This window comes from Arachis ipaensis, chromosome B02 (genome assembly GCF_000816755.2).
Source record: "Arachis ipaensis cultivar K30076 chromosome B02, Araip1.1, whole genome shotgun sequence".
Taxonomy (NCBI): domain Eukaryota; kingdom Viridiplantae; phylum Streptophyta; class Magnoliopsida; order Fabales; family Fabaceae; genus Arachis; species Arachis ipaensis.
In genome coordinates, this window is record NC_029786.2 from 32,960,574 (window position 1) to 32,976,346 (window position 15,773).

Sequence of the window (15,773 nt, forward strand, 5' to 3'; positions counted from 1 at the left end):
GTCTTCTTGCTAATATCCGTGACATTCTTTATTGTCCTCCCAAAAGGCCTCATATCTAAAGAGCTTGGGACTTCTATGGATGGGTGTTAATTGAGGAATTAATGGGCCATGATCGAATGAGATGGCTGAAAGGGCAGTGAGCACTGCGTGGTTGTACAGCCTTCTCCAGCTCTAATTGACCATATCTCTGTCCAACTTTCTCCAGGTGATAAAGTCATCCCTTGTATTGCTGAATCAAGTATATTTACTGCCTTTTAAGTCCAAATCCATTAGCTCATTCTCATTTGCAAATTCCTTGAACTCCTCAATTTGTATTTTGGGTTTCAACTGCTTTTCCACTTTTTCTTCTTAGCTCAAAATTTTATTAAAGTCGCCTATGAAGCACTTAAGTTCTTTTAAATCAGCATTACCCTGTGATAAGATCTTTCATTGTTTTCTTTTGTGTTTGAAGAGTGGATTTTCATAAACAAAGATCACCTTCCATCGATTGTCGCTTTTATCTTCTATATTGACTTTAATAAACTTTTTAGACCAATTTTAGACATTAATAATTATACTATTCTTCCATAAAAGATGTAGACCTTCGAACAAGTACTAGGATTCTATGCAAAAGTAGTGGTCGAATGACAACTTTCTTTTTAATCTACTAATGTTTACATCCTTAGCTTTAGTTTTCATGAGAAATACTATTGTTGGCCTATATTGTTTACACAAGTTTTTTAGTTCTGCTACTGTTCCGGGTGTCGCCACTCCGCTACAATTCTAACTTAAAATGCTCATGACGGTGGTGGGAGCATGATAAGGATCGCCTCCTTAGCCATTCTTTGGTTTCTTATGCTATGGTGATCAATGCCCCTGTTGTCATTAGTATCTGTTCCCTTGCTTCTCTTGTTGATTCTTGATTCCTAGTCATCTTCCCAACCAATTTCTACTAGTTCGAGAGATTACCATTCTCCCTTTTCCTTTTTAGATTTAAATTTTCTTCCATTTCTATGCTAAGTGTTTCTTTTTTTTCCAATGGCTTGCTTGTCTTATTCCCTCACTGTCGAGTCCTTGCCCTTTCTCATCTTCATCTGTAGCTTATTCCCATAGATGTTTTTTCTTTTTGAAAATAATATTTTTTTATTTATTTCAGAAAAAGAAAATTCTATTCCCATAGTATAGTACACACCTCCATTGCAGTTCTTGTATGTACATGTGTTTTTCTTTCTATTTTTTCCTTCAATTTTACTGGGAGCATCTCTCATGAATCATGACCCACTTTATTATTTCCGTATTGTCTTCCTAGTATGAAATGTTAAGGCTTTCTTTTCTTTTCCTGTCAAGCGTAGGATGTTCATTTTGTGTCCCTTGAGCTGAAGCCCATTTCTTCAATGTTGTAAAGTTGCCTGTTCACAATCTCTTCGTCCCTTGGGCCTTGAATTCGTGAGCTATTTCCATGAAAGATGGAATGGGCCTCTTCCAATTAGAAGACACAATATGTATTTCTAGCCCCTTGTCCACCTTGTCTTCTACAACCTTTTTTTTTCTGTCTTTTTCTTGTTTGTCTTTGTGCTTGTTTGGGTGCCATTATTTTGATAAAAAAAGATCTTTTTTCAATGAATTTTTTTTTATTTTTTAGCTTGTTTGGCAAATTTCTAGCAGTAAAAGTAAAAGCACTAGAAAAATAAAAATAAGATCTTTTTTGAGAATTTGTAAGTTACATCTTTTTTTAAAAGATCTTTTTTTCTTTTCATGTAATAAATAAACAAAAAAGTACTTTTAAAGAGAAGGCAAGAAACGAAAGAAAAGAAGAAAAAGAAGAGGAAGAGGAAGAAGAACATGCAGCTAGAAGAAGAAGAAGGTGCAGTGAAAACGTCCAGTAACAGTTCAAAGTGCGTTAATATAAATGACTTGTAAAGACTTGTATAAAAAAATACTTGTATGTGGAGAATTATTCATATTATTTTACCCAAATATAATTGATAAATAGAAAGATCTTTTTAGATGAGATATTCAAACATAAAATTACTTTTACTTTTTCATAAGATCTTTTTAAAAAAGATAACTCAAAAAAGATCTTTTCTTAAAAGCTCACCCAAATAAACCCTTTCACGATGACTGACTCAAGAAGATTAATCAAATCAGGATCTTGCCCACCTGTTCCTCTTCCTTCCTCACGTGGGTAAGACTCTCTCTTTTTCCTTCTTTCTTTTTGCCACCCCTAATCTTTATCCCTTACTTTCTAGCTTTTCCTAATGTCATTTCTTCCTCGGATATTTCAATTATCCAGAGGTCATTGCTGCTCTCCTCAGTTCCTTGGTTCTTTCTACTCTCATCTCCCTTGTTTGGTTCCCCACGCGCTCCTTCTTCTTCGTTTGGCACCTGCTGCCATTCTTCCCTCCATTTTTGCAGTGGTCGTCAGTGCTTAACTTAGCTGTGTATTTGGGCTTAGAAGGATCCCAGCAAGTCATCTCTAAGGGTCTGTTACAGTTTTTCTTTTCATGCCCTATAATACCATAATTGAAGCAAGGGCACGGATTCGGTACGCGGGTATACATAGCGCACCGAAACACCATTTTCATGTTTGGCACACCGGTCAGCCGAATGAGGCAAGAATAAAAATGCATATTTTTGGTGGGTCTTTTCCACAATTTCGTATAAGTTAGGGGGGTCACTTTTAGAATTTTTAAAATGAATACACTTAACTTAATGGTCAGAATTAGTTGGACACCCAGCATTTGGTTAACAACTAACCCAGCCCAGGTTATTACTACCGCTAACTTCCTCCTCCAGCCCAGGTTCTCTTCCTCCCCTTCCCCTCCGTGGCTCCGTCGCAATCGCACCGTCCATTCCATTGACTCCACCGCCGCTAACTCCTTCTCCTCCCGACTCAGCTTAACTCCTTCTCTTCCCGACTCAGCTTAACTCCTTCTCCTCACCACTCACCGACGGTGATTTCGGCAGCATCTTGTTCCAACAACTCATCCGACGAGATTCGGAGATCTTGAACCACGATACGCTATTTTTCCTTGGGATTGAGAAAGTGTTCAGTGTTAACGAGTCTGTTCAGGCGGATCCAAGCCCACAAACAGCCTCACCTCTGACGACGACGGAGCCTGATTTGCATTGTCGGTTGTCTTCGGCAGTTGATGGCTTCGCCATCTCCATCAATGGAAAGAAGGTACCCGTTGTATTATCACCCTTCACTTGATTTACAAATATCCCCCTTTTTCTTCATCATAGGACTGCAATTTTCTTTGGAGGACATCCCCCAATTTTGCGTGTTTCGCTAAATTACCGTATTGTTACTGTTTGGCACAGGGTTGCCGGGGATGAAGATACCACTGGGGGCGTGCGCATTGCCGATGAAGCAGAAATGTCTGACAGAGCAGACCACGGAGTTGGATCGTTTGAGGGCGAAGGCTCTGTAGGGATGGAGTCGGACGAGTACGACTTTCAGGAAGATGAAACAGAACACGACCATCATGCAGAGGCCGATGTCGACAATGGGATGCGGTTGAATTGGAAGACAGTTTGGACGGCGCCGGAGGAATGTCTCACAATTATGCGGAAGACGAGTTTTACGCTATTGATTCAGTGGAGTCGATAGGTTGGATTGATTTTTTGAGCTTGAGTGAGGAGGATGTTCTCCGGTTTAATTTCGCAAATGTTGACATTGCATTTGAGTTCTACCAGCAATATGCAAAGCACCATGGCTCCGGCGCGAGACGTTCCAGAAGCGAAAAACGCGGCGAAGTAAGGATACGTCAGGAGTTCGTGTGCCACCGACAAGGGTTCCGATCCCCAAAGTTCTACTCGATGCCTAACCGGCAAAAGAGGCCGAGGGCCGAGACACGGTGTGGATGCCCTGCAAGGATGCTACTCCGCATGGATGATGAATCAGGACGTTGGCACGTTGTGTACTTTTCAAACGCGCATAACCACCACGTTCTTGAGTTGCGATTTTCTTCCATGCTCCCAGGCCATCGGAAGATGAGCGAAGCGGACATCGAGCAGATGAACGACATGCGCAAAGGGGGCATTGGTGTCTCCCGAATCCACGGTTTTATGGCGAGCCTAGCCGGCGGGTATCATAATGTCCCGTACACAACAAGGGACATGCACAATGTAAATGCGAAGCAACGAAGGGAGGGTGGCCTAGACGCGGAATCGTGTCTAAGGTATCTCCGAGAGTGCAAGACAAATGATCCAGCACTATACTACAAGGAAGTTGTTGACGGTGAGGGCGTGTTGCAACATTTGTTTTGGTGTGACGGCACGAGCCAAATTGATTACCAGGTGTTTGGAGACGTGGTTGCATTTGATGCAACGTACAAGAAAAATGTTTACCTTTCACCTCTTGTAGTATTCTCCGGTGTGAATCACCACAACCAAACGGTTGTCTTTGCCGCTGCACTGGTGGCAGACGAGAAAGAAGAGACCTATGTCTGGCTGCTTCAACAGTTGCAAACTTCAATGAAAGGGAAGGCTCCCGTTTCCATAATAACCGACGGTGACAGGCAAATGAAGTCTGCGATTGAGCAAGTTTTTCCAGAGGCTCACCATCGACTCTGCGCTTGGCATCTACTCCGAAACGCCACTAGCAACATCGGAAAGCCCAAATTTACCAGGATGTTTAGGGATTGCATGCTTGGCGACTATGAGGTCCGAACATTCCAGAGAAAGTGGTTTGAGATGGTTGAGAAATTTGGCGTCGCCGATAAAAGATGGGTACAGGACATGTACGAGAGAAGGCACAGTTGGGCCACAACACACATACGGGGAAAGTTCTTTGCCGGATTTCGAACAACATCAAGGTGCGAGGGCTTGCACGCTGTGATATCACGGTATGTTAAGTCTCGATACAGCTACACTGAGTTTTTACATCATTTCCATCGATGCTTGATGTTCGTGCGTGCAAAGGAGGTGGAGGCTGATTTCGAGTGTGCAAAGGGTGACCCTGTTATGAGCACAAACCTGAAACAGCTGGAGCGGAGTGCAGCCGATAACTACACTCGTACAATATTCTATTTGTTTGTTCCCATTCTTGATAGGGCCTGTGCAATGAGGGTGGTTGACTCTGAAGACAACGGTTCCTATTTTATCCACACCGTCTCTCGATATGGCACTCCGGGAAAGGATTGGCGTGTTGTTGCAACGTCTGATATGAGGGAGGCCCGATGCACGTGCATAAGAATAGAATGTTTCGGAGTCACCTGCGAACATATAATTGCGGTGCTTGTTCTTAACAATGTTCATGAGATCCCGAGGTCTCTGATATTGTCGAGAAGGACCAAGGATACAAAACTTGTGGCGGTGCAGTCGATGGGCGTGATTTGGGATTCTGTACAACTGACGCAACACTGGTGCCTGATGGATTGGTACCGGAAAGTGTGCAAGATTGCATGTCACAGCACTGAAAAGTTCCAGTTTGCAAGAGACATTGCCATGCTGATGCTAAATCACTTCGAGAACGAAGATGCAGGGGACACCAGTTTTCCACCCGAGGGGCCACCTACTGAGGGTGGCAGAGGCCTGGCGCGAAATCCACCCAGGCGCAATACAAAGGGTAACGGTGCTCATGGTGGAAAAAAAACCCAGCGATGTCGTTTGTGCCGGGAGGTGGGACACAACAGGACGACGTGTCCGGACCGCCGCACAATGGAGTCATCTGGCACAGTTGCAGATGACATGGATTTGATGGACATTGACAAGGTGGGTTAGTCACTTTATAGATGATCTAGTTAAGATTTCTGCCTTGTTAAATGGTTCTAATCATTTGTTTTTTATATTGGTGTCAGCTCTATGATAACCTATCTGGCAATCTGTATGCGACCGCGGAGATTCCTTCATTCCAATGCTCCGATAGTGACACGCAGGCTGGGTTTGCTAACAGCGACTTCGCTGGGACCAACACGTCCGTGCCAGTCATGTCTCTCGCCGATTGAGCAAAGGGGCCTACAGTCGTCACAACCGTGTGCTCTAGATATAACAGATTTTAATCGGGATTCAAGAAGTGGAGGTGTGAAGTGGTGTCATGCGAATAGCTGCAAATCCATTGTCAAACCTGATGTATTATTAATCGCTCGTTGTCGACCCTTTTGTTGAACCGGACATGGTAGTTAGGGGCATCTTTATAGCGATTCTATGTGTAGTGGATATTTTGTATGTATGGTAAGTGGATATTTTGTATGTAACGTTTATGTGGATATTTTGGTTGTAACGTTCACTGGATATTCAGATGGACGTCTCCTAAAAAAACTCCCTTCGTCCGCCTCTTTGCAGTAGACATTCGGAACTAGTTACGTCTTGTACTAGCTTGTGTGCTAGTTGGAAAATGCATGTGGTTCAATCGCGGTTTTGAAATTCTTTGTAAGGGATCCTGGCTTCTGGATGTAATTTAAAACACATGCTTAAAACACCGGACGTAATGAATAAAATGCACTAAATGAAACACGGCAACAAATCTGAATCAATACTAAATGAAGCACGGCAACAACTCTGAATCAATAAACAACCACTACTAATTCTCATTTTTAGGGTATTAACAAATCAGTGTGAAGTTTCAAAATTCAAAATTCAAACATACAAAAAGTAGGTGAAGTGAATCGAATTACATTCAAGCTACACATCTTAAAATTACATTCAAACTTTACAGGCACTAATTGACATACATTTCTAATATTGGGAGATCAGTCTATTTGCAATGCTATGCGCACATTAACAACAGAAACGATTATCGTGTTTATCATCTGAAGCATAAGTTAATGAGGGCAAGGTAGAATTGTATGCCTGGAAATATAATGTAGATTAAAGATACAGATGTATGAACATGCAGCTTGCATCATTGTATTTGACAAACTGAGGCAAGAAAACACCATGGACCGATCTAGTTACTTGGATTGTGTTGGGGGGCGGTGGCTGGGGGTGTTTAGGATATAGGAGTTCTCAATATATATGCAGTCAGTAGTCCTGCGGCGCCAGCCGCTCGAAGACACACACATGGCTGTGTCTTAGTTGGCATGCAGTTGCTAAGGCACACCAGCCCATTCCAAAATATCCGTTCGTCCTCCCGATATAGTGCGTATACTGAACGGTCCACGCGCCCCTCTCGTTGGTAATCGAAATTGGGCTATCCTCGTATACTCCCGGCAGAGGGGGGACATTCGGCTGAAAACGAGGACATATTTTTTAGGGTGAGAGCAATGAAATAATTGAATAGAACAATAGCACCGGAAATAGTTGCCTTCAAAAATAACTGTCGGGAGACTTACGAGAAAACGGGTTGCTAGTCTGTGCACGATTGGACTGACAAAGAAGGGATTGGTTGATCTGAACCCATCGGCTATGTGCCTTGAATTGGGGGCCGTCGGATAGCTTATACAAGTGGAGTCCATCCCCGGCTCGGCATGGGCCAAGTAGTTGATTTCCATTGTATGACCGTTAAAGAACATGACATACATGGTGTTTTGAACTTCGTGATAACGGAACAGCACCAGCCACTGATCCCTTAGGCCGTAGTGTTCCCAGACAGCGTCCCATCCTCCATGAAGCACGATCCTTCCATTAGGTTCCATATTCTAGCCCACGCGATGACGATGTCCTGTAGGAGTGGTTAGGGTCAGAGGTCGCGGTAGGGACCGGTCATAATCCCACGAGAACCGTAGCGGGAGCATCTGTAGCGGATGGTGAAAAAAAAAAGGTTTACAATGTGTCACACATGGATGGATTGATGATTGCAGGTAGTAAAGGAATTGAAATTGGCGTCTATACCAGTGTATCAGGGTCGTTCACCAGGATTATCGTGAAGAACTGGACTGTATAGTTGCCATGTGCGGGTATTGCTGGAAGACTTCTGTTTCGCAAGTTTCTGGTACAACGTAAAACAACATAAAACAAACGCCTTAGCCGAGTGCATACAGAAATCCCGCTAGAATAATCTTGTTACCTTCCATAGTTGATCTCGTAGTATCTTGTGTCATGGATGACCACATAGAAAAACTTTGGTTGGTGATACGAAAATAGCATTGTGTTACCGATTTGAAGATGGTAGTGTTCGTAAAAGGCTCGCCACCCTCCGGTGAAGATGATTCGATGCGGATGCTCCTCCTCGACAACCCACGAGATGCTCCATGACTGACCATTTGTGGTGCTTACCTCGACGGCGTTGCTCATGTTTTCCTGGACAACGTTGGTGAAGTGCGCCGGCATTCTCTGCACGAGTAAGAAATCGATATTGATGTGGGCTTGCATGCGGGCCTTGGGGATAGGGTAGTAGAACAAAAAAAACTGAAAACTTATAAATTGATTCTCCGTGTTGGGGATTATGAATCTGAAGAAGCGGAAATCAGCGAGCGTCGGCATTGTGATACCTCGGCTGTGATTTCTTTGATGGTTTCCGGTTCTTTACTGCCGGAAGCTTTTGAGACTCCAACAATGGCTTCCCTTCTTCGAAAAGTTTGCGTTTTTTTTTTGGTAACTGAGAAACGTACGCGCGTTAAATAGGCGAAACAACTCCCGCCTTTTTAAGTTTTTTTTTTAATAAATAACCATTAAACCTGATTAGACTGAGCATTAATGAGGAATTAATGTTGGTGCAATTACCAAGGGCAATAATCGGATTTCAAAAAAAGTGCTAACCACCGAATGAGTTCAAGATTTAAACAAAGCCTTAATCTAATGTTATCATCCATTCCATTGCGTGGGTTAGTGAATAGTCACTTCGTATTGGCAGCCTTGCCTTGGCGATGGATGGACGAATTGATGTAGGCGATGGAAGCAAGTAAGTTGTTCATAATTACATTTTTTTGTATATTTACGGTTTTTAAATTTTTTTTCCTGGAACATAACTTTGTTTTTTTTTTGTCATGTTGGAAAATAACATTTTTTTTTACTTGGTGTTGGGCCAGAGAAACTGACTCGACCCAAAACCCAAAAACCGAACTCGCATAGCGACCCAACCCCTAATGCCCGACCCTAATCGAAGCTACTCTCCTCTTCATCGAAGGCAAAACTCCTCGCTCCGCCCATGTCAACTCCACCTCCGACAGAAGCTCGGAAGACTTGAAAAACTTAATGCATGGTGGCGATGACACGGCCGATCATCCTCAACGAAGATGCATGCTGGAAAATAACATTATATAACATAAAGGGGCCCCACATAAAGATACAATAACAGTAATAAGATGTAGGGCCCTAAGATGTATGGCCCATGATATAATCAGCCCACGAAGACTGTCCATCCATGATACGATAACATAAATTTGCAATGCATGAAAAAAAAACGTTGTATTCGGCCCCTTCACACGTTTCTTAGACACGGTTCCCCCGTCTTGGCCGCTTCCGCCGTCTTCGCAAGCAATGAACCACTTTTCTCATTGCATCTTCCCATTAGCAGTGTAATTGCCATTTTGATCCTGATCTTCTCTTCGTCCAGCTGCAATGGTCAATGCGGCGTTTATTAGAGACACACATTGCAATTGCATTCTACCTGTATGCATGCATTAACTTACAATTGGCAACACCGCGTGGGTGAACCTCCGTCCCATTGCTATCCACTGCATGACCCAAATGTCAGAGTCTGTACTGCTGCTGGTTTTTGGCACTCCCGGTGCGGCCATGATGTCCAAACTGGCAAACTCGGGAGCGCTCTTAGAGCGTGAGTTTTTATACCCGTCAGTTGCAATGATTCCATCCAGCGCAGTCAGCTGGCACAGATTCGCCAAGATAATAAAGATTAGCGTATTCGGATAGGACGCTAAATTAACCTATGTGCGTCACTTACCATGCATTGTATGACACGTCTCCTTCTTGCCTTTGATTCTTTAGTTGCATTCGTGTCAAATTGGAAGACCTGCTTCTCCGACAGGTCAACCACAGCCAAGAACCAGTGCTTGTCACAGTCTTCTTCCAGTACTAGCATATAGACCTGTGATTGATGGAAAAAGCCGAATACAATAAGAGAGTCATAATTCAGTCCGCCCAGGTTCAGAACTTGCGTACAAGAATCTTATCGGTCGGTAGCTTAGAAGGCGTAGGTCTTACGTCGGGTGCATGTGGTCATTGCCGTATCGCTGCGCCAAAATTTCTGGGTGGACACCGTCCATTACATCGGCCTGGTTATTCAGAGAGTATTCAGAGATTCAAACAAGTCACCGTGCATGTCAACGGTACATGGTTCATGTTAAAACAGAGAACGTTAAATCATAGATATGTATTCAAATAAACTACCGAATTAGGATTTGGGTGTACCATAAAATTCAGATGCAAGCACCATACCGCTCGAGGGTGATCTCTATCGGTTTCTCCCTCCGATGCGACCATGATCGTGATCAACTCCATTATCTGCAAATCATAACCAACAAAAAAAATCAGACTTCGCATGGAAATAATAAACCCGGGTCAGCGGAAAAAAATCCATTAATTCGAAGAGGATACGATGGATTGCTACGTGCCTTCGGGATTGGTTGTCGTCCGTCTAACAGGCATCCCATGTCAGAACGAGTTGCATGTTGCGACCCGACGCGTACAACGATCTCCCTGTGCGGTCAACAAATGGAAGATGTTACACATGCTAGCCCAATTTAACTACGGTCCTCCGACACTAATGACGCCACACGGCAGATTCAGGCGTTGATGTTCAGATAGAATACTTACGTGGGGTCGGCATGATGGTCGTAGACGTACTTACAGATGTCCATCTCGTGCTGAGAGATTGGCCATTCGTTGGTGGTGTTTGTTCCCTTCTTGGTCAAGTTTGACGGGGGTCGTCGCGGAATCTGCTTATAGGTGTCGGCTGTCCGTCCGTGGCTGCTTTCCGGCATCGATGAGCTCTCGTCGGATGATGTCACCGTGTTAAAGGGAAAACTGCCTTTTCTGTTTTGCGTTGGCTGCAGTCCATTGCGCCCTGTCGGGTTGTCTGCATTATTGCTCCGTTGGGGCGATATAGTCCCCCGGTTACCCCCGTATACCTTTTCCTTGAATCGAGTGAAGAAGCATGTGGCCTTGCCACCCTTAGGCCCATGTTCGACGCCGTGCGTGTTTGACCTGCACATCTTTGGGTACATGGCCCGTTTCTGATCGTCGTCATCATCGTAAACAGACATGTCGACGTCTCCGCCACTGCTTTTTGTCGACGACTGATGCAGTCTCTTCCTCATCGTTCCTAGAAGCATCAACTGTCTACGGTTGGGAATGGAGGCGCATGACATCGGGTTGTGCATGTGTTTCCTGTCGACGACCGGTAGTCTTCGTTTCTCAATTCGGTTTCCATCGGACGTTGCGTTGACTTTATCCGCAGGTCCCTTTTGCGCCTGGGTGACAGGCTCTCTGAGACCGCCCACCAACAACTGAATCGTCACCATTTCCGCTTCGACCCTGTCCATTCGGCGTTGCGTGTTCTTCCATGGAAAATCGTAACAAATCTGTCAGATGGTTGGATTTACCGAAACAGTTAGAACGGAAATTGAGACGGGTGTTACCAACCTTTGTGTTCTCGAGCACCTCTCTCATTATTTCCAGCAACGCATCATTTGAGGTGTTGTCGTTTGGGCCCGGTATTCTCTGATCCTCCTGGCATTGGGCGCTTGTTAGTACGTTTGTGGTATACAACTAACTCACTAGAATCGTGAGCAGCATAAGCATAACTTAAAAAAATAAGTAAATAAAAAGTCAAAACCGGCCAATGCACCACAACCGTACCTGGGCAGTGTCGTCGTTCATGTTGTTGGATGCAGCGGGTGTCCCATGATCGGCCATTGTTCGTTGCAGTATCGGTCGTCGGCATCCGATGGGTTGGTCCGTGTTGGTTGTGCGTGGGGATGGTTGTGTTTTGGCGATGGCTTGATTTGTGAAGAGGATAGAATCGGCTAGCTATTGCCCGGTCAAAAAGTTGGGTCTGCAAACACCTTTCTTGAAGTATGAAGACGGTCAGCTCCATCGAGCCAGGATGCATCACATGCGTTTAAAATTGCACTGGTTAGGCAACCTCGGGTGCCGTCCAATATTCAAGCCTTTGCAAAGTGCTTCCTAACATAGCAAAAGGTGACCTGCCATTGCATGAGATCAGTAGCGTCTGCACACGGCGATACGATATTAAAATCTATTTTAATTTAATTGTGTGGCATGTAAAGGATAAAAACTTAATACGCAAAATGACAAAAATTCTACTAAGAACATTTAACATTGTTATTATTACGGGAAGTGCAAGGCCAATGGGCTGATTTTTTTTATACTTTTTAAATGACATAAAACGTCACTGCCGTTTGGTATGTGAAAATAATTTTTAAATTTATTAAATACAAAACGTTAATGCTGTTTTTTTTTTAAAAAAATAAAAGATTTATATTTTTCCTAAAACGGCTCTGCCATTTTGCCTAGGTAACTCTTTCTTAATTGAAAATAAGAAAACGTAATTGACGTTTTGATTTTTTATTTTTTTTAATTAAAAGAAATTAAAAACGGATACAACGATGTTAAATACAATTTTTAAGACATTTTGATAGATTACACGAATACAGATCCAACATTAAAAAAAAAGTTGCAATGGGAACAACCTATTTTCTTCTTATTATTTATTCTACATAATAAATTAATAATGACGCGTTAAAGTTAATAATCCAAAATGATAAGAATCAATAACTTATAATAGTGGTAAGGCTGATTTTTTTTTTATATTGAAACAAAGATGTTAAATACAATTTTTTTGGAATTTTGATTGATTACACCAATACAGACCTAATATTAAAATAAAAAAAGGGTTCAGATATACGTGATCGTCTCACACAATTGGCCGCTCCTTCAGGGAACTAACGAGCCCACCCCCAAAATTAAAGAACGCTGAAGGGACATGTTACTCGGCCACTCACCTTTGAATGCAGTGACTCTGTGTCGGCTAACAAAATTAATCTGATCCAACGAAATCTCCGTCACAGAAGTACCATTAGCACCTGTTGCTGCCCGTCTATGAATATTTTCGCGCACTGTGATCATACAATCACCCATGATTGTCACAGGATTCCATGGAACACCCAACTGACCACCAACTCGTAGCTTGATGAATGGGACCACGCACATCGATTCCAAGTCAATCTTGCACCATATGGTCGATAGTCCTCCGTGCGGGGATCGTTCATAGCCGACCAGGTGTGGGATGCTGTCGAGCACACGCATCGCCTACACGTGCTGAATTGAGCTACGGTTTATCCTAATCTTGTTCAGTAGAAGGTTTCATGCATCCAGAATGACCAAATGCATTGCAACCGTGGCATCACGTCCACCCCAGTTCACCCACAAGGCCTTACCAAGGTGGAAGACTGAGCTCGCTCCGAAGTGAGTGAGACGCAAATCGTTAATGTACTCCTGTTTCCAGATTCCATCTGCGGAATTGAAAACATTGCAGTGCAAAAACCTATTTTTGAGATGCCTCTTTGAAATATGGACGACCTAGTAATTTTTAGCTCCCGCCCGATATCCAAATGCGTATCCGATAACGGCCTGTTTCCATAGGGTGTCTGCCGGATTGTCCAGTTGCCGAGCCACTCGTAGCAGTGGGTTCAATATCATCAGTCCCGTATCAAAACCAGCCCAGCTATACCGATCACAGATCATACCGTAATCGGAGTCGATGACACTCCACCATCCGCGAGGACCCAGCTATTCTGGCATTAGCGCGGGTACTCTTCCTCCGTCTAGACAGTCCACAAGACAAAAACATACTCTTTAACAGTATGTCTCCTGGTCACCAATCTGGAGCAACACTTTCTGGTGTTTTCCGCTGTTTGCGATCGTGTTGTCCCTCCTAAATTTATCGGATGACAGTCGGACACGCCAAGTAGTGCTTGCGGCTCTGCATCTCGCTGCTGTCTTCGGGTCTGTCTGGGTGAATATCTCCATAAATATATCGTCCGAAAAGACCTGGTCACCCATCTCACCCAATGACTCCGCCAATTGAGTTGCCATAATCTAAGCTGCTTTCCTTCTCTGCTTTTTTTTTTTAAATGTCGTGTCTTAGACCGTCTAGAACATAACGGAGTAAACAATTAAGGGATGCATGTACTATACACTTCCTCACTTTTGCTAGATTGTAGCGGTCTGGCCCGCAGCTGTGCATCATGATGGGTCTGTCACTCACGTCACATCAAAAAAATGTAAATGCCCCTTAAACACAAAAAAATATGAAACAACTCATTAAGTAACATCATTTTTCAAGGAATAACAATAGACCCGGATGCAACCGTATCGTACAAGATATATACATATGAATTATTTTTTTTCCATACCATTTTTCGTAGAGAAAGATTATACCAAACGGATACAACAGGCCACATATTCAATGTTAATTGTTTGAATCGTTAGCTAACAACTCCATGGGGAAAGATGCCTCCACCCTGGGGCTGGGGGCTTTAATCGACCGTTCCGTGCCAAGTTGGCGTCATAGGTGTCAGTTAACAAGAAGACCGTTGGGATGTGAGGACATGGTGCCATTGGCAGAGAGGTGAATATGAACCCTCGTTGCGCACTGCTATTTCAAAAGCCCCTCTTTCACTCTCCCCGTGAACTATTGAACACACAATGCAGGGATCCTCTTCCATAAGCTCGTCCTCCGTTGATGCACTGATGCCTCGCTGTCACTGTGGCGTGAGGTCGCCAATCAGAACCGCTTGGAAATGTGACTATCCAGGCAGAAGGTTTTATGGATGTTCTGGGTACGAAACCACCAGGAAATGCTCGTTCTTTCAGTGGTACGATCCAGAGCCCCCGGCTCGTTATTCTGATGTCATTCGCAGGTTTCTGGAAACGAACGAGGGCATTATAAGCGAGAACACTGAGTTGAAGAAGACAAGACAGGAACTCCTAGACGAGCTGCGTCGTTTGCAACAGAGTGTGCATGAAACAAGGGCAAAGCTCGAGGCTACCGTTGCAGCCTCTATGGCCATGGAAGACAACATGCTTGCGAGTGTCGCGACGACAAGGAAGCGTGGGGTTGTGATCATCGTGCTGATATCCGTGATCGTTTTGTTGGTTTTCTTTCCGATCAAAGTCGCTAGTTGAGCCTTTTTTTCTATGTTCACGACTGGAAAACATAATTAAATCAAACGATTTGTTTAGCCTTAGTTGTAGCGTGGATTTGAGTGCATTGGCACTATGTTTTCAATCTAATTGGATAATTTTCATTTCCCGTATGCATTCTACTAAGTATAATAAACCACGATACACATCAATCCATTCGAAAAGCATAATTTTAAAATACCCGGAATACAAACAACGATTACACTTGGTCCATACGTACTCGCGACGGATTTACGGAGTGACAGCCTACTTGCCGCATATGCGATTGAATCACACAAGCGGCCGCTCCATCAAGGAACTAGTAAACTCACCCCCACAATTATAACGCGCTGAAGGTACATGTCACTCGGCCACTCACCTTTGAATGCGGTGAATCTGTGTCGGCTAACAAAATTAATCTGATCCAACGAAATCTCTGTCAGAAAACCACCGTTAGTACCTATTGCCCGTTTGCGATTGTTTTCGTGCACTGTGATCATACGATCACCCATGATCGTCACAGGATTCCATCGAACGCCATACTGACTGGCAACTCCTAGCTTGATGAACGGGATGACGCACATCGATTCCAAGTCAATCTTGCACCATATGGTCAACAGTCCTCCGTGCGGGGATCATTCATAGCCGACCAGGTGTGGGATGCCGTCGAGCACACGCATCGCTTGCACGTGCTGAATTGAGCAACGGTTTATCCTTATCTTGGTCAGAAGAAAGGTGGCTGC

At 43.8% G+C, this 15,773-nt stretch overlaps 2 protein-coding genes across 2 annotated transcripts; both read left to right on the forward strand.

Annotated features, from left to right (window-relative positions):
• Nucleotides 3,132-5,930, forward strand: LOC107627153 (protein FAR1-RELATED SEQUENCE 5-like). Its single transcript, XM_016330010.1, has 4 exons — nucleotides 3,132-3,163; nucleotides 3,304-3,536; nucleotides 3,581-5,697; nucleotides 5,784-5,930. The coding sequence occupies exons 1-4, from the start codon at nucleotides 3,132-3,134 to the stop codon at nucleotides 5,928-5,930; spliced, it is 2,529 nt and encodes an 842-aa protein (XP_016185496.1).
• On the forward strand, nucleotides 14,554-15,033 carry LOC107627154. Its single transcript, XM_016330011.1, has one exon. The coding sequence runs from the start codon at nucleotides 14,554-14,556 to the stop codon at nucleotides 15,031-15,033; it is 480 nt and encodes a 159-aa protein (XP_016185497.1).